Source organism: Phocoena phocoena, chromosome 10 (assembly GCF_963924675.1).
Source record: "Phocoena phocoena chromosome 10, mPhoPho1.1, whole genome shotgun sequence".
Lineage (NCBI taxonomy): Eukaryota > Metazoa > Chordata > Mammalia > Artiodactyla > Phocoenidae > Phocoena > Phocoena phocoena.
The window spans coordinates 34,188,574-34,208,793 of record NC_089228.1 but is presented as its reverse complement, the minus strand read 5'-3'; the positions used below and the strand labels follow the sequence as shown (position 1 = coordinate 34,208,793).

General features: G+C 42.1%; 1 protein-coding gene across 1 annotated transcript in view; it reads left to right on the top strand.

Moving 5' to 3' along the window:
• Nucleotides 1-20,220, top strand: part of CACNA2D3 (calcium voltage-gated channel auxiliary subunit alpha2delta 3) — a 787,108-nt gene that overhangs the window by 557,977 nt on the left and 208,911 nt on the right. Inside the window, exon 14 of the mRNA XM_065884772.1 lies at nucleotides 2,646-2,663. Coding sequence (XP_065740844.1) covers nucleotides 2,646-2,663 — 18 coding nt within the window. The remainder of the gene's footprint in view (nucleotides 1-2,645; nucleotides 2,664-20,220) is intronic.

The window sequence follows — 20,220 nt, the reverse complement described above, 5'->3', positions numbered from 1 at the left end:
GTTTCTTGCATTTTGTCTATTCTACTTCCAAGATTTTGGTTCATCTTTACTCTCATTATTCTGAATTATTTTTCAGGTAGACTGCCTATTTCCTCTTCATTTGTTAGTTCTGGTGGGTTTTTATCTTGCTCCTTCATCCGCTGTGTGTTTTTCTGTCTTCTCATTTTGCTTATCTTACTGTGTTTGGGGTCTCCTTTTTGCAGGCTGCAGGTTCATAGTTCCCATTGTTTTTGGTGTCTGTCCTCAGTGGCTAAAGTTGGTTCAGTGGGTTGTGTAGGCTTCCTGGCGGAGGGGACTAGTGCCAGTGTTCTGGTGAATGAAGCTGGATATTGTCTTTCTGGTGAGCAGATCCACGTCTGGTGGTGTGTTTTGGGATGTCTGTGGACTTACTATGATTTTAGGCAGACTCTCTGCTAATGGGTGGGGTTGTGTTCCTGTCTTGCTAGTTGTTTGGCATAGGGTGTCCAGCACTGTAGTTTGCTGGTCATTGAGTGAAGCTGGGTGTTGGTGTTGAGATGGAGATCTCTGGTAGATTTTCGCCGTTTGATATTACGTGGAGCTGGGTGGTCTCTTGTGGACCAGTGTCCTGAAGTTGGCTCTCCCATCTTGGGGGCACAGCACTGACTCCTGGCTGCAGCACCAAGAGCCTTTCATCCACACGGCTCAGAATAAAAGGGAGAAAAAGTAGAAAGAAAGAGAGAAAGAGAGAGAGCGAGAGAGAGAGAGAATAAAAGAAAAGAAAAGAAAGTTATTAAAATAAAAAAATAATTATTAAGAAAAAAAAATTTTTAAGTGTAAAAAAAAACGGACAAATAGATTCCTAGGACAAATCCTGAAAGCAGAGTTATACAGACAAAATCTCACACAGAAGCATACACATACACACTCACAAAAAGAGGAAAAGGGGAAAACATCATAAATCTTGCTCTCAAAGTCCACCTCCTCAATTTGGGATGATTTCGTTGTCCATTCAGGTATTCCACAGATACAGGGTACATCAAGTTGATTGTGGAAATTTAATCCGCTTCTCCTGAGGCTGCTGGGAAGAGATTTCCTTTTCTCTTCTCTGTTGTTCTCACAGCTCCCAGGGGCTCAGCTTTGTATTTGGCCCCACCTCTGCGTGTAGGTCGCCGGAGGGCGTCTGTTCTTCACTCGGACAGGACGGGGTTAAAGGAGCCACTGATTCGGGGGTTCTGGCTCACTCAGGCCGGGGTGAAGGTGGGGCACGGAGTGCGGGGCGAGCCTGCGGCGTCAGAGGCCAGCGTGACGTTGCACCAGCCTGAGGCGCACCGTGTGTTCTCGCGGGGGATTTGTCCCTGCATCCCGGGACCCTGGCAGTGGCGGGCTGCACAGGCTCCCCGGTAGGGGGGTGTGGATAGTGACCTGTGCTCGCACACAGGCTTCTTGGTGGCGGCAGCAGCAGCTTTAGCGTCTCATGCCTGTCTCTGGGGTCCGCGCTATTAGCCGCGGCTCGCGCCCATCTCTGGAGCTCATTTAAGCAGCACTCTTAATCCCCTCTCCTCGCGCACCGGGAAACAAAGAGGGAAGAAAAAGTCTCTTGCCTCTTCGGCAGGTGCAGACTTTTTCCCGGACTCCGTCCCGGCTAGCCGTGATGCACTAGCCCCTTCAGGCTGTGTTCACACCGCTAGTCCTCTCCCTGTGCTCCGACCGAAGCCCGAGCCTCAGCTCCCAGCCCTGCCCGCCCCGACGGGTGAGCAGACAAGCCTCTCGGGCTGGTGAGTGCTGGTCGGCACAGATCCTCTGAGCGGAGATCTCTCCGCTTTGCTCTCCGCACCCCTGTGGGTGTGCTCTCCTGCGCGGCACCGAAGTTCCCCCACTCCGCCACCCCCAGTCTCCGCCCGCGAAGGGGCTTGTAGTGTGTGGAAACCGTTCCTCCTTCACGGCTCCCTCCCACTGGTGTAGGTCCCGTCCCTATTCTTTTGTCTCTGTTTATTCTTTTTTCTTTTGCCGTACCCAGGTACGTGGGGAGTTTCTTGCCTTTTGGGAGGTCTGAGGTCTTCTGCCTTTGTTCAGTAGGTGTTCTGTAGGAGCTGTTCCACATATAGATGTATTTCTGATGTATCTGTGGGGAGGAAGGTGATCTCTGCGTCTTACTCTTCCGCCGTCTTCCCCCTCTCTTGGCATGTGGGATCTTTTGTTGCTGTGTGCAGGCTCTTTGTTGTGGTGCACGGGCTTCTCTCTAGTTGTGGTGTTTGGGTTTTCTCTTCTCTAGTTGTGGTGTGCAGACTCCAGGGCACGTGGGCTCTGTAATTGTGGCACACAGATTTCAGAGCACATGGGCTCTGTAGTTTGCAGCACGCAGGTTCTAGTTGAGGTGCGCAAGCTCAGTAGTTGCGGCGCGCGGGCTTAGTTGCCCCTCAGCATGTGGGATCTTAGTTCCCTTACCAGGGATCAAACCCGAGTCTCTTGCATTGTAAGGCAGATTCTTTATCACTGGACCACCAGGGAAGTCCCAGCACCATAGCTTTATATGGGGAAGTGACTTGGCTTTAGTTTTATTTTCCTCTTTTTCTCCCCGTTTTGGTCTTTCCATTTGCCAATGACAGCCAAATGAAGTTTTACAGTTAATCTTAACTTCTTATATAATGATTGTTTTTTCTTCTTTTTTCCCCCTTATTTTTCAGCTCCCTCAGGCACAAAAGGTAAACTCTTTTCCATCACATTCCAGTCATCCCCAGAACTCACGAATTGTGCATGCCTCCATGGTCTTGTGCATTCGGCACTGTTCATGACCAGTGAAATGGTTTTCCTCTTAGGACTTCAGGAGCCTGAAGTTGGGCAGGAACAGAAAGGCCAACAGACTTAGCTGTCCACTAGCCCCTCGCCAACTTAGTCCCACCAGAGAGCTGTATGGTGGCCAGTGGTTTGGGGATGAATCTATGCCCAACCATTTTGCTAAGAATTCTCAAATAATAGGTCAAGCGTAAGTTTGGCACATTCCTTCAAACATAGCGTTCCAGATCTTCCCTGGGATACTTTCCTAGGGAGATAGGTAATATGAATAATTAATTAAAGCCCAGTAACCATGTTTAGATTCTGGGCTCTTAATCCAAATCCCTGAAACTCACCTTGGGTTTCATTAATTGCAAACTCAACAGCTGCTTTGCTTGTCTCAACACCCATACCACTCAGAGAACATTAAAGCAGAGTTCTTGCCAATGGTCAGACCCTTTCACTGGTCCTCATTATCTGTCTGAGATGATCTGGTGCCACCATCTAGAATGTTCTCTGTCCAGAAAGATTACATGTGGTTGCAGTGCTGACTTTGCTGTATCATTCCCATGGCATGTCACTGCATCCTAAGGACAGTTATGGCAGAAAACATGTCACGTGATGCCTGCTGCATTGTTCTTATGTATTTCACAAACAAAAGCAAGATTTTCAGAAGATAGAGTAATTTCTGGGGCCCAGATGTGAGTTGGTTTCATTTCAAGAGTTGAGGTAGGGCACCACCCTGAAATTTAAGCAGTACCTCCTAAGCCCTCCAAATCAGAGATGATTTGGTTTTTTCTCACTAAGAGAGATATCACAACTGTTCTACAAAAGACAGTCTGTTCAGACCATATGGACAACCAGAGGCCCAGAAATCATTACACAATTACTCAAATATATTTGAGATATTTAAACAAGGCAAGACATGCTAGTGTGTGACTTGGCTTGTGTTAATGTTTGATTACACTTCAGTGCCATCACAAAAGGACTGAACACTTCATTAAAAGTTAAAGTATTTGAGTAGAGCAACAGCTTCCAGGGTAAATATATGTTCAGAATTCCACATTATCTGGAAGGCTCGGCATCCTTGATAGGTCATGCTTGCTTAATTGCCCACATTTGAAGTTTCTTTGCAAAGTGACTTAAACTCAGTGCCTAAAAATGGACTGGCCTCAACTTACTAGTATTTATTCATCAAATTTCCACTGATCCGTAGACAAAAGCGTTTGCTTGTAAAAGATTCCTCATGAATTTGAGGTGCCATCAGCCATGGAGTTTAAAACAAAGTTCAAAACAAACCAGCACAGAATATGGTAAGAACAAATGTTGCTGGGCCATATGATTCTTCAATAGCACTTAGCTCATCACACTCTTTTCTTCTATCATCATATCTTATCTTGACTCACATCACATGCCCTGAAAAGTGGAGCCTATTATTATGATTATTGAAAGTACAGTAGTGAGGAAGATGCTCCAGGGGCTTTTCCTGTGTCCCAAAGATATTTGACTGCCCAGCAGATTCGTTCTGCAACCCTAGATGACAAAGAGTAACCCTGCCTCCCATTCCTCACTATGGCTACAAATGGTCTTCTGTTATAATAGAGAAAGTTATTTACCTTAAACAAAAAATTAAGAGCCGTGTGTGAAATGATTTCAGAATTCTTTGGATAATTTCTGGGAAATTCAGCTCTTTGGAGAAGGAGTTTGACTATAAACCTCGGGTATCTGGGCTGGAAGATGAGGAGGGTTGAGGAGAGACACGTTGCTGATTGAAGGCATTCACCCTCAGGACCACTAGTCTCAATTGTTGATGTATGAGCATCCCTACCCGTCATGTTCCTTCCCTTCCCCTCCCCAATGTTACCAAAGGCTTTTGACAGAAGGTTAAGGTTCTTACAATCATCAGTTCCCCTCAAATGTATTGTCTTGCTGCTTTACCAGCAAAAGAAGATGGTGGGTTCCATTCTAGCCATTATCTGTTTGTGACCATGAGCAAGTCACTTAACATCTCTAAGTCACTTAACCTCTCGTTATTCAACAAGAACGAGAGGCTGACTTTGTAGTTTTGTCATGAGAGTTATTTCTCTTACTTGCACCTACCACAGAGCCTGACATATGCTGAAACTCACAAAATTTAGAGTTCCTATTACCATTTGCTCAGCTTGGCCCCCAGTGCTTTAGAGCAGATGAAGAGTGCAGTCAGACATGATGTGGTGGTCTGGGACCTCCATAGTGTTTTGTGGTCCTGACTCAAGCCTAATGAGTAATCAGGAGATGTCAAAAGAGCCTAGAAGGAATGTGATGCTTCTCTTGGTTCATTAAAAACTCTGTGTATCACCTGCCTGTACCTCCTACATGGAGTCAGAAAGAAATGGAGACTGGACTTGAAATCCCAACAAAGCAAAGGCTTTCAGAAACAATTGTTTTGAGAGATTTCTTCCCAAAGCCTTTGACATTACCCATAGATTTCACCCATCCATGGCCATGATTATAATGAGTCCCTTCCAAACCCAAGAGTTTGTTGTTCTGGGGGTAAAAGGGAGGTAGCTCCAGCTGCTCTGTCTTTGGCCAGCTTTTCACATGAGGTCATGAGTGCATACATTGCACCATATGGTGTCTGCATTTGTGCTATGTTTTTGTTGGAATCTCTCTTTGTATCATCTGCAACTGTTTTCTCTATAAATATTTTAAATAGTTATGTCTCTGTAAACATGCTTATTTTAATCTCTTGGCTGATCTACAACTAAAAATGTCCCATTTGGGTATCCCACTTATGTGTAGCAGTCATTAACGATTGTTGTCTATAAATTATCATTTTCGTGATGCTAATAATTTGAGGGTTTTCCAAAACTTCTCTTCTAGCCCTTTTGGCTATTTTCTAGAAAAATGGTTTGCAAAAAAAAAAAAAAAATTTTGTTTTTCCTGTGATTCTTAAGCACCTCTGAGATAATTTCTAGATTCTATAAATTTCAACCCTTAATACAAAATAGGGGTAGTACTAACTGGTTATACACTTGACCAATAAATATTTTCACCAAATACATAGGCAGTGTCCTGAATCTTGGTTAAAAAAAACATGTAGCAATACAGACCTGATGCCTTCAGGCCATCACAAAACTGTTCTTTTTAGTGAAAATTGAACCACTTTCTCCATTGAATTGATTGTTCTTGAGTTCAACAATGAAGAGAGGTCCATATGTAAGAAAGGTTTGCCTTTTTTCCCTTACATGGTACTTGACTTCTACAAAAATGGCTGGGAGATTCCATTTTATAATAATAACAGAATTACCCACAGCCTTTGCAAATGTATGTTCAGTAGTCTCAAAAATAGTCCAGTTTTCATACTACATATTCATCCATGTAGGTTCTGTCTATAGGAACTAAACATCAGTTGTTCACTGTGTGATTAATCACTATAGCATGGAGCCTTGAAAACTTAAAGGAAAAAATACTCTTTGGGGTATTCCAAATTTGGCTGTTCACATGGTTAACTTTTCCACACATAGGTTTTCCCCTCCCCTTCATTTTGTGCCGTCTTCAAACAGCTTTGGAATTTGTCAAAGACAGTGTCTTGAAAGTTTTGAAGGTACTCCGTGTGTTGCCTGGCACTATATTAGTTAATATCAGCATGAAAATTCTGAGCAGGCATAAGCATTTTTCTCAAAACCATGGTTAAAGAAAACCACATCTCTAATCCTGTTTGGAACAGCAATTGATGGATTCAGGGCTGCACAGTATGGCAAAACGATCCCTGTTTAATAGCCAGACCGTGTGTTTTGTTTCCTGTTAGGAATAGCTTAACTTGCCTTCTTGAACAAACACAGCAGGGCTTGAGATCTGTTGTTCTATGCCTGCTGTGATACTCTGTGCTGCTTAACTTGTATGAGGACTCAGGAGTGCATAAATTAGCTTCTTAAAAGAGTGTCGATTTGGGGGTTTTCTTTCAGGATGGAACTGTTTTATTAATTTCTCCCCCTAAGTGTAAATGGGATCCTGAATCCATTTGCATTTTCTTTGTTTCCTTGTTTATATTATATTTAGAAGGAATAAATGGAAGCAGTCATTTATCTAAAGACTTTTCTTTTCTTTTCTTTTTCTTTTTCTTTTTCTTTAGGTATAGACTCATGCAAGCAGAATTTGCCCAGCTCTTATCTCACTGTAATCAGATTTCAGCAATTGTGGGGCATCATTTATCATTCCTTGTCTCTTTTAACTTCTGCACTTTGAAATGTTGACTTGTCATTGAAAACAGAAATTTGAAAGTTTGCAAAGCTGCTGATTTCAGAGAACTGTAGGTCTAGTGATTTTAGTGTTTCATTACAGTTATATAACCAGCTAAATCAATGCAAATGAAGTGCAAAATGGAGAGGTGATAACTATTTACGTTTGGATCTGGTTTATGACTCATTTGCTTTTACCTTGACTGGCTTTCTGTCTAAATTATTATATTTTGTTTTGATACTCGGTTTTCTTCCTCATCATTTACTGTTTGTTTGGTTTTCTCATATATATATATAATTTTTTTTTTTTTTTTTGCGGTACGCGGGCTTCTCACTGTTGCGGCCTCTCCCGTTGCAGAGCACAGGCTCTGGACGTGCAGGCTCAGCGGCCATGGCTCACGGGCCCAGCCGCTCCGCGGCATGTGGGATCCTCTCAGACCGGGGCACGAACCCATGTCCCCTGCATCAGCAGGCAGACTCTCAACCACTGCGCCACCAGGGAAGCCCTCATTTACTGTTTTATAGGAACACATACAGACATCTTTTATATGCATTCCCAAGCTGGGGCTGTTAAGATTGACTATCCTCAGAGTCCGAAAGATGATAACTACATCTTAAATTAGTAGATTTATTTTGTGAATAAGGCAAGGGAAATAGAAAGTGGAGCAAGTCCAGGCACTTTAGCTTCCCCCATGGTCAGTGTGATGGATTCTGTGGAAATCTGAGTTACAACATATTGTTCCACCATAATGATGATCACAGAACCAAACATTTTATTCTTTGCAGTAGTTCCATATGAGTGTACCTGTGGCATTCCAGACAAGCTGCCCTGCTGCTGAGAAAGGAGGTGAACTTTGCAAGGTTCACAGCCATGTGAATCTTAGCCAGTCCCTTTCCCATTGGCCCTGTTCAACTGTGTGTTTGAGACCGTAAATAAATGAATGCAAGACCCTCAGATTCAAAGCGTATGGCTTCCTGATGGTGGGATGACCGACAGAACAGTGCAGAGGGGCTCTGGCTGAAGCCCCATATGGGCTGATGGGGGACCAGGGAGCTCCATTTTGGAAGCAGGATGCTATTTGCATTTCTTATTTAAGAGAAAAAATTTGTTAATTTTAATCAACCTCAAAATGTGTGTCTACTTGTGTATCTGGAAAAAATGTTCAGTTTGTACCCATTTTAATATATATTTGAATTTTTGTAGCGTTATGTACTGGGTTTTTTTTCTTTTTTTTTTTTGCGGTACGCGGGCCTCTCACTGTTGTGGCCTCTCCTGTTGCGGAGCACAGGCTCCAGACGCGCAGGCTCAGCGGCCATGGCTCATGGGTCCAGCCACTCCGCGGCATGCGGGATCGTCCCAGACCGGGGCACGAACCCGCATCCCCTGCATCGGCAGGCGGACTGTCAACCACTGCGCTACAAGGGAAGCCCCCGTACTATTTTATAATAAGGAAAAGAGCAAGGTGACAACTCAGAAGTTCATGAGCAGCACTTGCCAAGGCCCACCCACGATGAATGCTTAACTCAGCAAAATAGTACTGATAATGCTAGTCCATTGTACCTTAAAAGAGACACATTTGATACAAATAAAGCAGAAATGGTTTTGAAACACTGGTATAATGTGTTCTTTAAAAAAAAAGGCTAGACACTGTAAAGTCAAAAACTAAGAATTGATTTAAAAATCCCTAATATATCAATGCTTTCTAGTCCCAGACTTACTTTTTAGTGTCTTAGAAATTTAAAGTCTTCTTTCAGAAAATTCTCATTTAGTTAAGATATGTGAATGTCTTCTACTATTTATTTAAATTAAGCACAACTATAAAATATGACTCTCTTGAGGTGTTAAAACAATACAAACTCTACTCATAACATTGCTAAAATGAAATTGCCTTTTCTTTTGAAAGTCAAAAAAAAATCTAAATAAAAACAGTGGAATTTTAAAACTTAAATTGTTCTTACCTCTCCCCAGCCCCCACCCTCACCAAAGAAATGTATATACCCTTCTTCCTTCCGTATAGAAGGGAAGGCAGAGGATTGAGAAAAGTTCTTTCAAAAAGCCCAATGAATGGGGATATTGTGGCATTAATGTCAGCATAACCCATATTAAGCCTGGGACAGTCTTGGAGAGGGTATTACAGGACACCCAATGTTATGATTTCCTTGCTTCTAGATGCAATTCTGTAGGTCATTCTTACTGATCCTCAGGCAATATTGAACTCAAAGAACTGGATTGCTATTTTGAGGTCCCCTCTGTATTTACTGATAGATTTAGAACACCTGTATCCATCACTTGACATACTAGATATGTTTCCTGAAAAAGCAGTATATGAATCTACAGTTTATTGGTCAAGACCCTGGAAAAGAGTACCGTTTAAAGGATAGCTGCATGGAATAGCTTAACGAAGTAAAGAATTAAGCGACTGGCTTCCATGGTGGCGCAGTGGTTGAGAGTCTGCCAGCCGATACAGGGGACACGGGTTCGTGCCCTGGTCCGCGAGGATCCCATATGCCACGGAGCGGCTGGGCCCATGAGCCATGGCCGCTGAGCCTGTGCATCCGGAGCCTGTGCTCCGCAACGGGAGAGGCCACAACAGGGAGAGGTCCGCGTACCGCAAAAAAAAAAAAAAAAAATTAAGCAACCTAGAATGTGTGAACTTGAGCCAGAAATACAATTTTTTCTGACTGTGTTATTATGTTTCCACTAGCTCAAAGGAGAGAGAGAGAGAGAATACACAATGAACAACATTTCAACACAGGACTAAGCAAAATCAATATAATTCAGTGACTAATTTGAAAACTAAATCTGTCAAACTAATTTGAAAACTAAATCTCTGTCAAAATATGAGTCAAATCTATATCAAATAATGGCAAATAACTGTCAGTGATTTTTTTTTTTTTTTGCGGTACACGGGCCTCTCACTGTTGTGGCCTCTCCCGTTGAGGAGCACAGGCTCTGGACGCACAGGCTCAGCGGCCATGGCTCACGGGCCCAGCCGCTCCGCGGCATGTGGGATCTTCCCGGACTGGGGCACGAACCCGTGTCCCCTGCATCGGCAGGCGGACTCTCAACCACTGCGCCACCAGGGAAGCCCAACTGTCAGTGATTTTAATATGACTATATAGGTCCTCACAGGAGGGAATTTCCTGAGTGGCAGATGTAGTGGGTAACTCTCATGAATTACTCAAGTGAAAACACACACTTGCACTATATACTCATAGGCATTGCCTTTCCTTTCTTCATTTTTTTTGGCATGATTTTTTTGATACAAACAATTCTAATTTTCATCAACAGAATTTGTCTACTTTTATTGTTTCTGCACATTAAAATTGGAAAATTGGTCTGCCTTTTCATTTTTTTGTACTAAAGTCATGTATTTGTTGATCTGGTCATAGCTCAGCTGCCTGATCTTTTTTCCAGTCACATTATTCCCAGGTCAGACCCCCAATTAATGGATATATATTGATTACAAACCCAGATGTAGCCCAGTTCCATGAGAACTGGAGGGATGTCTCTGTGCAAGCTTCCAGGCATCACATGCCAAAGGATTCACCTGAAGTGACCCTCTGGGGCAAACTGGAGCAGTTGTGCAATCGTGTACAGCAATAATACTGAGAAGTCCAAAAGCAGAAAGTTAGATGTTTATCCCTTCAAATTAACTGGAAGGGTTTTGGAAAACCTAGCCTAGTTTCATGAGGTAGAAAAATGTCAGGCAATGGGCTAATGCCATGGTATGGACTTTCTTTTTCCAGAAATGACTCATGGAATTGAACCACTTGCTGAATCATGAGCCCTGTGTCCTTGGATTGGACCCATCCATGTCTGCCCAGGCCTGGGACACATTAGATGATTTGGCCAGGTGCTTCTGAAGCATCTGTCCTTCCTTTCCTGACCTCCTTCCTCTCCAACAATTTCCTTCCCAATGTGCATCCTTCCCAACCTTCTTTAATATTTGCAATTACCACCACCCCCAACTGCTTTCTAAACCATATTGTCTATACATGGCATAAAGGAGAAGTATTTTTTTATTTTGTGTATGTAATTTGAATGAAGAGATGGATGAAGTTCAAATTTGATAGAGCAGTGGATGGATTTCAGAGAAGCTTAGCCTAGAATGGTCTTTATGAGAACAGCTGCACTTGTTGGATGTGTCAGGCATTGTATTAGATGCTTTGCATCTACAATTCTATTTAATCCTCCCCAGAACTCTTGGAGATATTCCTATTTTAGGGATGCTTTGCTTGGTTGCCTCTTTTACTTCATTCCAAGATCCTTAAGGCAAAACATGACATTTGTCTTTGTACCCCTAAAACAGGAGGCTGAGGGCAGAATGATTTGGACAGGAGCTCTAGTGTCAGGTTGGCCAAGGCTCAAACCCACACCCTGCTACCCTCTGTGACCTAGAGCAAGGTACTTTGCTCCTTTATCTTTAATTGATTCATCTGTAAGATGGGTATAGACATTTTACAGGGTTAAATTTAAAGCTGTATAGATGTTAAATGTTTAAAGCAATATTTGGTAATAGCAAAACATGTTTGGAAATAGAATATGGCTGAGTGGATGGGTGGATGGATAGATGGAAGAATGAATGAATGGAAGGATGGATAAATACAAATGACTCAAGTAGTGTGAGTAACCTGTTCAGGAATAATTCAGGTCTCTGCTTCTGTAGCTCATTTCTCCTATCTGTTCTGCTTTCCAAGGAAATCATAGTGTTCAACTAAGCAGTTTATTTTTTAAGTCCTTTTCCTTTACCTCTTTGACATCATAAACCCTTTGCCCCTATCAGCAGCAGCTGCACATAGGTACCAGGCTCCCAGGCCCTCGTTACAGTCTAAGTTTGACCTCACTGGCACAGGCAAGATACACAAAGAAAGGTACTAAGAGAAGGAGCCAAGAGCAGGTAGAGGATGCACAACATAAAATGGACAGTGGCAGCCCTGGAGTCTTGTCCAGATTCTGGTACCAATTCTCTGTGACTCCTCTTCCTCTCTGAGCCTCATTTATAAAGTAAATAAAAGGACAGGATTAGAATAAATTCATTCAAGGAACATTTGCTGAGTGCTTCTTATGTACCAGGCTCTGTGCTAAATGCTATGGATAAAAGGAGGAACCATTCCCACTTCTGCCCTTGGAGTTCACAGGCTCTACAGAATCCCCAGCTTTTCTTCCAGCCACAGTGTTCAGTGACTTAGCTGTATTAACAGTTTGCGCAAATTTGGTCCTAGATTGTATCGTAGGTTGTAGAGTAAATATGATTATCTTTGTAGTGAAGTTTGAGAACATCTGGTTCCCATTTCCAGTTTGTTAGGGAAGTTTTTATGGAGGAAGCTGCATTTCAGGGGGTCTTTAAACAAGGGAAAGGTTTTGTCCCAGGGCCCCGAAGCCCTGACTGTTGGCAGTGTTTTCAGGCATCTATTTGGGAGGCGTCTAAACCATAGTTTGTGAAAATATAAATCTTTGGCCACAATGGGGGGTCAGTTATGTGTCATAGCTGATCATGAATATTGGCCAAAATCCAGTGCCCCATAATAATTCCTATTGTCCTTAATTTGGGGCATTCCTGAAGTAAGCATGTTGTACGCTAATAAAGCAGTTCCCTAAGACAACTTTCAGATATGTTAATCAGTAATATTCTCTCGTCCATGGGTTTGCTTATATATGTGTCCCTGGTCAAAGACAGCATCCTCCCTCTGTCTAGATATTTACCCATAAAATGTATTCCCTGCTTAATGACTTAGATCTTTGAAACACTGGGAGAAAAAGGAACAACATAAAAATTTTCCTCAATAATAACAACTTTATTAGAAGAAAGTTATTTTGAGATTCTCATCCAGATGGTCTAACATTATCTAGCATTATCATTCACAAAGTTGTCTTTAGGTTGTTAAAAAGAGAGAGAACAAACAAATACAACAATTTAGTTCATAAAAGATGCAGCTAAAGTTCAAAGAGGGAAATCTGATTACTTTTATATTTAGACAACCTAAAATACAGTGAATCTCATAAGAATTCAGGATTTCCAAATCTCAGATGCAAGTAATAATGATTCAATAAAAAGAGGAAAAGTTTTGTCTAAAAGCAAAGTGTCATTTATGTAGCATTCTCAAGGACTGAGTGATGACACTTTACCAAGACAGTCAAATGCAAAGCAAGGGAGAAATGTTACTTGGAAGGTTTACTTCTTCTTTATTATTCTTATTCTCTACTGCTACTTTCTTTTTTTTATAAATTTATTTTATTTATTTATTTTTGGCTGTGTTGGGTCTTTGTTGGTGCGCGCAGGCTTTCTCTAGTTGGGGCGAGCCAGGGCTACTCTTCGTTGAGGTGCGCGGGCTTCTCACTGCAGTGGCTTCTCTTGTTGCAGGGCACGGGCTCTAGGTGCGCGGGCTTCGGTAGTTGTGGCACTCAGGCTCAGTAGTTGTGGCTCGCGGGCTCTAGAGTGCAGGCTCAGTAGTTGTGGCGCACGGGCTTAGCTGCTCCATGGCATGTGGGATCTTCCTGGGCCAGGGCTCGAACCCATGTCCCCTGCATTGGCAGGTGGATTCTTAACCACTGTGCCACCAGGGAAGTCCCTCCACTGCTACTTTCTTAATGCTTTAAATTATTCAAGGTTCAGGCATCTTGCAAAAATATTGAAAAATGCCAGTACAAAATGGGAATCTAAACAATGGTTGGTGTTCTTAATTTGTCTAGATTTTAAAAAGGAAAGCAGTTCATCTGAGTAGTATCATAAAAGACAGGTAATTCATATTGCTTACATTGAAAGAATCAACTCCTCAATTAAAAATAATAGCACCTGCTTTTTCTAAATATCTTGTTATGAAGAATATCCAAAATACTGATAATCAAATATAATATGTTTAACCCAGAATATAAAAACTTTATTCTGATAGCATTTCCATGTCAAAGTGTTACCATGGTTTGTTTAAAGAACTTTTTGATCTTCATGCAAAAAGGGGTTTTTAAAATAGGATTACTGTTATATATTTGTTTGTTTATATTTATTTTTAAGGCATTAATATTCATTGCTACCATATGTTACTGGGTGGTTTTATTTATTAATTAATTTATTTATTTTTGCTGTGTTGGGTCTTCGTTTCTGTGCGAGGGCTTTCTCTAGTTGTGGCAAGCGGGGGCCACTCTTCATTGCAGTGCACAGGCCTCTCACTATCGCGGCCTCTCTTGTTGCGGAGCACAGGCTCCAGACGCGCAGGCTCAGTAGTTGTGGCTCACGGCCCTAGTTGCTCTGCGGCATGTGGGATCCTCCCAGACCAGGGCTCGAACCCTTGTCCTCTGCAGTAGCAGGCAAACTTTCAACCACTGCGCCACCAGGGAAGCCCCTGGGTGGTTTTATTTATAAAATGTTTTCTGTAAGTGAGAATTTATGGGATGCTCTTATTATTAAAATTTTCAATCATACAGAAAAGAGACAAATTTTTAAAAAAACACTTAATCAAATACACACACACACACACACACACACACACACACACAGAGCCAGTAGTGATTTAGGAATCTTTTGGTTTTATCACCAAAGCAAGCTATTCTTGCTTTCCCTTCTCATTTCAAAATGACTTCTTTGATTATTGAGGAAATGAATTTTTAAGTGTGCCTGTGTATGTAAATCCTCTCATTTACAACTAGCCACTATTGAAACAGCCAGCAAATTTCATGATCATCACTAAAGGCTGTGGCAGTCTAAGTAATGTGAGAGTAAAATTCACAGCTAGAGTCAAATAATGTTAACATTAGCCAAGCAGACAATGTTGATACTGTGCTCCCTCTTCAGGCATAAAATGCACCAATAGGATTTAGTTTCCATGTCTCAGTGGGTCTCACCTGTGTTCTACCTCTGAAGTGTGTCTATATGTGTCTCCAGAGAAAAGGTCCTTCTGCGTATACCCAGTACAAAAAGTTAAAACAGATCACTGAGTATGGTTCTTACTATATTCTTGCCCTGATACTTTGTTCAGTATTGAGGATAAGGGATGTTGTAATGGTAGAAGGAGAGGGAGATTTGGGGGAGGGGAAGTAGGCAGGCATTGAAAAGGAGTAGATACAGAGCACTGTTTTTGATCTGGGAATAGGTGGGAAGCTCCAGGGATCTTTTCTGTGTCTTTTCTGTGTGTGTGACCAGGGGGTGGGGGTGGGGGTGAGGGTGGGGGTGGTCTGTACATAGCCACATACTCTGCGCATGCCCTCTTTTCTTGATCTGTGTTTCCCTACTGTTCTCCTTAGTGCTGTCTCACCAAGTAATTTGTACAGAGTGTTATTCTGATGACTTTCTACTCTCCAGCTCTCCCCTCACCATGGAGTGTGAAAACTGGAGAATATGGGTGTTATCTGTCCCACCCACATTGCCCCTCATCATGTGTTGGCCAGAGAATGGCCCCTGGGGGATTCCGAGGTCATTTGTAAACTTGAGCTCATGTAGAAAGGAGAGAATGCCAAGGTGTTGGCTTCCCTTCTGTTAAATCTGTGTTTGAGAAAGTAGGTGTGAAGGAACCCCCCTTTTCCCACATGCCCTCATCACATTCTCAGATCCTGAATGCTTTAAGGAAACAGTGGTTCTCCTTTCAAAATGTTTCATCTGATATTTAAAGATGTACACAGCTGCATCTTTCCACCAAAGGTTATTGATAGAAGGATAGTTGATATCGCCTATCTGTGTTTCAGTTCAGTGGGGAACTTAGTGACATTGGTTACAGTTTAAATACGTTTTTATTGGTAAGGCCCATACTCTGGAAATGGATTATCACCCAGGACCTTGTGTCTGCAATTCACCCTGCTTGCCTCTAGATGGTGGTAGTGTCTTTTCCTGGAGTGCAATTTAGTGTTCATACCAGGTGTTGGAAGGAAGACAGAAGAAATGCAGCTGTGTACTCACAAATTACATAAACATATATAAAATATTTATGTATTATGTAATATATTTATATGATATACTCTATTAATGCAGTCAATATGCTGATCAACTTTAATAAGAAAAGAAAAACATACAAACATAGGAGGAGCAAAGTACAGAAGAAATGTGATATTTGCAGAGAGTTAGTGAGTTGGCCTTTGTTCTTGGCTTAGAGCCATTCTCTTCCTAAGCTGAGTTCCCCATTTGTGCACAACCTTCTCATTGAGTCCCAGCCTCCAGGGCTGAGCACATCTGGCAGGAGGCTCTGCTGAAAACCACCTGGCAGCCCTCAAACGGGCTTCCAAGCCTGCTGCCCTTAACTCGCTCAGATGCCTCCTCAGGACCAGGAGTCCTGCTTGCCTCCTTTCTCTGGGGCTTGGCACTCACCACCAGGGGCCTCCAGCTGTAGAATAAACAGAGCATTCTGCCACTGGCGCTGGCAAACTTCCTCTGATTGGAGATGTGAAAGAAGGCAACATAGTAGATGTCCTCCAAAAGTCACAAATCCAATCCATGTTCATTTGGGCAAAGAGAAAAAACTTATTGCCTCAACTAACGCAACAGAAGAAAGCATGGATGGGGTTGATCTTAGGGATGAAGGCATTCAGGACTGGTACCTTCCCTCCCTCTCCCCGTTCCTCCCTCCTTCTCCTTCTGCTTTTCCCTCATCACACACACACACACACACACACACACACACACTCACAATGTCTCATCTCTCCTCATCTCTCTGGGTTGACTTTATTTTCTCAATTTTGTCTCTGTGAGGAGGGGACATAGCTGTCAGGCTTACATTCCTAAAACCACACACAAAAGAGTGTAGAGAGTTTTTCCTATTTGCTCCAGATGGAAAAAAGGAAAAACCCCCAAATAGCCCATTTTGAATCCTGTGTCTAATTAATAAACCAATCATTGTGACCTGGGCAGAGATTGTGTGTATTTTTGTGTGTATGTATATATGTATGTGTGTGTGTGTGTGTGTGTGTGTGTGTGTGTGTGTGTGTAGTGCTGTGGTTGGCACAGCCTGGGTTGGATACCCAGCCACACGTGCAGGGTGGGAGAGGTTAACTGTCAAGAAAACCTTGTGAATGGAAGGGGTGAAGAAGATTTCCCTAAAGGAAGGGGTTGATATTTGTAAAAGAAGGAAAAGAAAAGTGCCGGGCAATTTTTTTAAAAGGTCTCCCCTGCATTGTTCCATTTGTAAATATTTTTAAGTATAAAGTAAGTGATGAAATTGCTGTGCGGCAGGGAACTTGCTCCTAGTGTTGTTAAACTGGTTTTCAGAAAGCTTCTGAATTTGTCCTATAAACCCTGAAAGATATCAGTAAATGCTGGACATTTTTATTTTAGTTAAGGCTGGTCATAAAGAAGACAGCCTTCTGCTCACGTGTAGAGAGACAGTGTACCCGCCCCAGCCAGCTCTTCCCCATTTGCCTCATTAGCTTTCCTGTCCCCACTAAGACCTATGTCTTATTCCTGGTTATCTTCCCAGCACATGGCATGGAACTTGGCACATAGCTGATGCTCAAGGAATGTTTATCAAGGGAATCAATGAATAATAATGACTAGACCTGCAACAAAATTGATAGAACACAAATCTGGTTCTGTTATCCTATCTGGGGCCACACCCTAGAGCGGCGCCTGCATCGAGCTAGTGCCATTGGTGGGAAACTAATCAAGCATTAGGAGGAGAGGCCTGGCATCACTGCATGTACCTCACAAATGCATATTCATATGAGCCCACATGCATGATTAACTTGGGAAGCTGACAGGAAGCAGTCAATCTGTTGAGCAAGTTTGTGTTTTATAAACCAGATGTTTGGTATTATTATTCATCATTTCCTTTGATACCAGAATGGTCTCCATTATGTAGCATAGGAAATGAAGGATATGGAATAATATACACTTATTATACAACAGAACACCACAACCAAGCATTTCAGAGGCCTGTTCAAAGCCTGGGCAAGTATAATTGAATGGCAGTTCATTTTAGGATTCCCACTTGGACTTAAGTTAATGGGATTTTGCCTAGATGGACCATCGTGACCCCCACTCTCCCACTCCTACCCTTGGAAAATGAATGTTGACTCTATGTCTGCGTTTTTCTTGGAAGCCATGTCTATGAATCATAAGCAGTGCTCTTGCCTCAGTGGCTACTACAGGTTAGGGAGCCACAGGAAAGCAGGGACCCCCTAGTGTAGTGCGGGGACAGAGGGTGTCTGGCTGTGGTTTGCTGCATAACTCCTGCTTGACGGTCTTAAAAAAAAAACCAAAACCTTTTGCCACCAGCTGCTATTTCCTATGGCAGGAGTACAGAATGCCTTTCAATCGTAAAGTGCTTACCGTGCAAATTAACTTTCAATTTGATGTTCACTCTCCACAAAATGTTTAAGATTCACAGGACCCAGACCCAGTGGAAAGTGGGAAAGATGGAGCTGGCGGGTGCAGAAGAGCATCTTCATGTTGTGCATTACAGTGATATTTCCGGAGTGCTGCCAGCCCTCATGGCCATACTGATGAGCTGGTATAACATCAGAAAGGCTACAGGTTAGGGTTCTGGCCAAGCCAGTACAAATCTGGGCCAGAATTGTCCCTGAAAGAGGGACATGTGAGCTCATAACAGTGGCTAGACTGAGATCACTGCATTTCCCTTGTTTACCTGGGGCTGGTTTAAAATGGGTGGTTTCTGTACAAATGTAGTATTATGGGTTTTTTGAAAATTTTAAGTAACGCAGTAATTATATTTGGAATTAGCCCCCGAGTGAAGTTGTTACTATTTTCTGGCCTTAATATTTGGAAGTTAGTTTCCCGTGATCTTATATTTATGCCAGGACAAGTACCAGTGATTTATAACTGATTTTTACTGTTTGCAGGAAAAAAGCTTCATTTCTCATTATTGTCAATGGTATGTTTTGATTTTATCCATGATACATGTTGGCATTGCTTGAAATTTTGATTTGAGTTGCAAAGTGGAAGTTGCCCAGGGTTATGGATCAGCTCAACTCAGTTTTCTTTGTAGCATTAAGGATTAATCAAGGAGTCAGAATATGGGAAGATTTCTGATTCTGAGGGAGATGTTTATTGTGGGTTGGTCCTGCCTTTGAAAATGGCCTTGCATGCCCCCATTGATGGCCATAGTATACTTTAAGTATTTTTAGCAAGGTGTTGGAACCATGGTTTCACAAACTGTTATATACCAGTTGGTTTGGTTCCTGGCAACAATAACTGTTAGCATTATCTCATCGTTAATATTATTTGGTTCTTAATATGATACATCAAGTTTGTTTATTTATACTAACACCAAAATTAGGCTGTCCCAAATAATAGATTACATGATTACAATGTGTATTACTCAGGATTCTCCAGAGAAAGAGAACCATATGAGATATATATGTATTTTTTTTCTTAAGTGTAAGGTAAGTATACACACACCCACACACATACACACACACAGAAGGAGGGAGGGAGAGAGGGAGGGAGGGAGAGAGAGAGAGATTTATTTTAAGCAATTGCCTCACATGAATGTGGGGGGCTGACGCATCTGAAAAACTGTAAGGCAGGTTGGTAGGCTGGAAGTTCCAGCAGGATGGGATTTTACAGTCTTGGGTCTGAAGGCAGTCTGGAAGCAGAATTTCTTCTTCCTTGGGGAACCTTGTTTTCTCTTAAGGCCTTGAACTGATTGGATAAAACACACCCAGATTATGTAGGATAATCTGCTTTATCAAAGTCTACTTATTTTTTATTGAAATATAGTTGACATGTAACATTATCTTAGTTTCAGATGTGCTACATAGTGATTTGCAAACATTATGAAATGATCATCACTATGTCTAGTAACCATCTGTCCGTGTACAAATTATTATGTTACTGACCATATTCCTTATGTTGTGTATTATATCCCCGTGGCTTATTTATTTTATAGCTGGAGGTTTGTATCTTTTCAGCCCCTTCACCTATTTCGCTCCCACCTGCCCCCCGCTCTGGCAACCATCTGTTTGTTCTGTTTCTGTGAGTCTGTTTTTATTTTATTTTGTTTGTTTGTTTTGTTTTTTAGATTCTACATATAAGTGAGATCATACTTATAAGTGAGATCATTTGTCTTTCTCTGACTTATTTCACTTAATATAATACTCTCTAGATCCATCCATGTTGTCACAAATGGCAAGATTTTTTTATGGCTGACTAATATTCCATTGTGTGTATATATCACATCTTCTTTATCCATTCATCTCTCAATGGACAATTAGTTTGCTTCCATATCTTGGCTATTGTAAATAACATTGCAGTGAACATTGGTGTGCATATCTCTTTTTGAATTAGTATTTTTATTTTCTTCCGATAATTACCCAGAAGTGAAATTG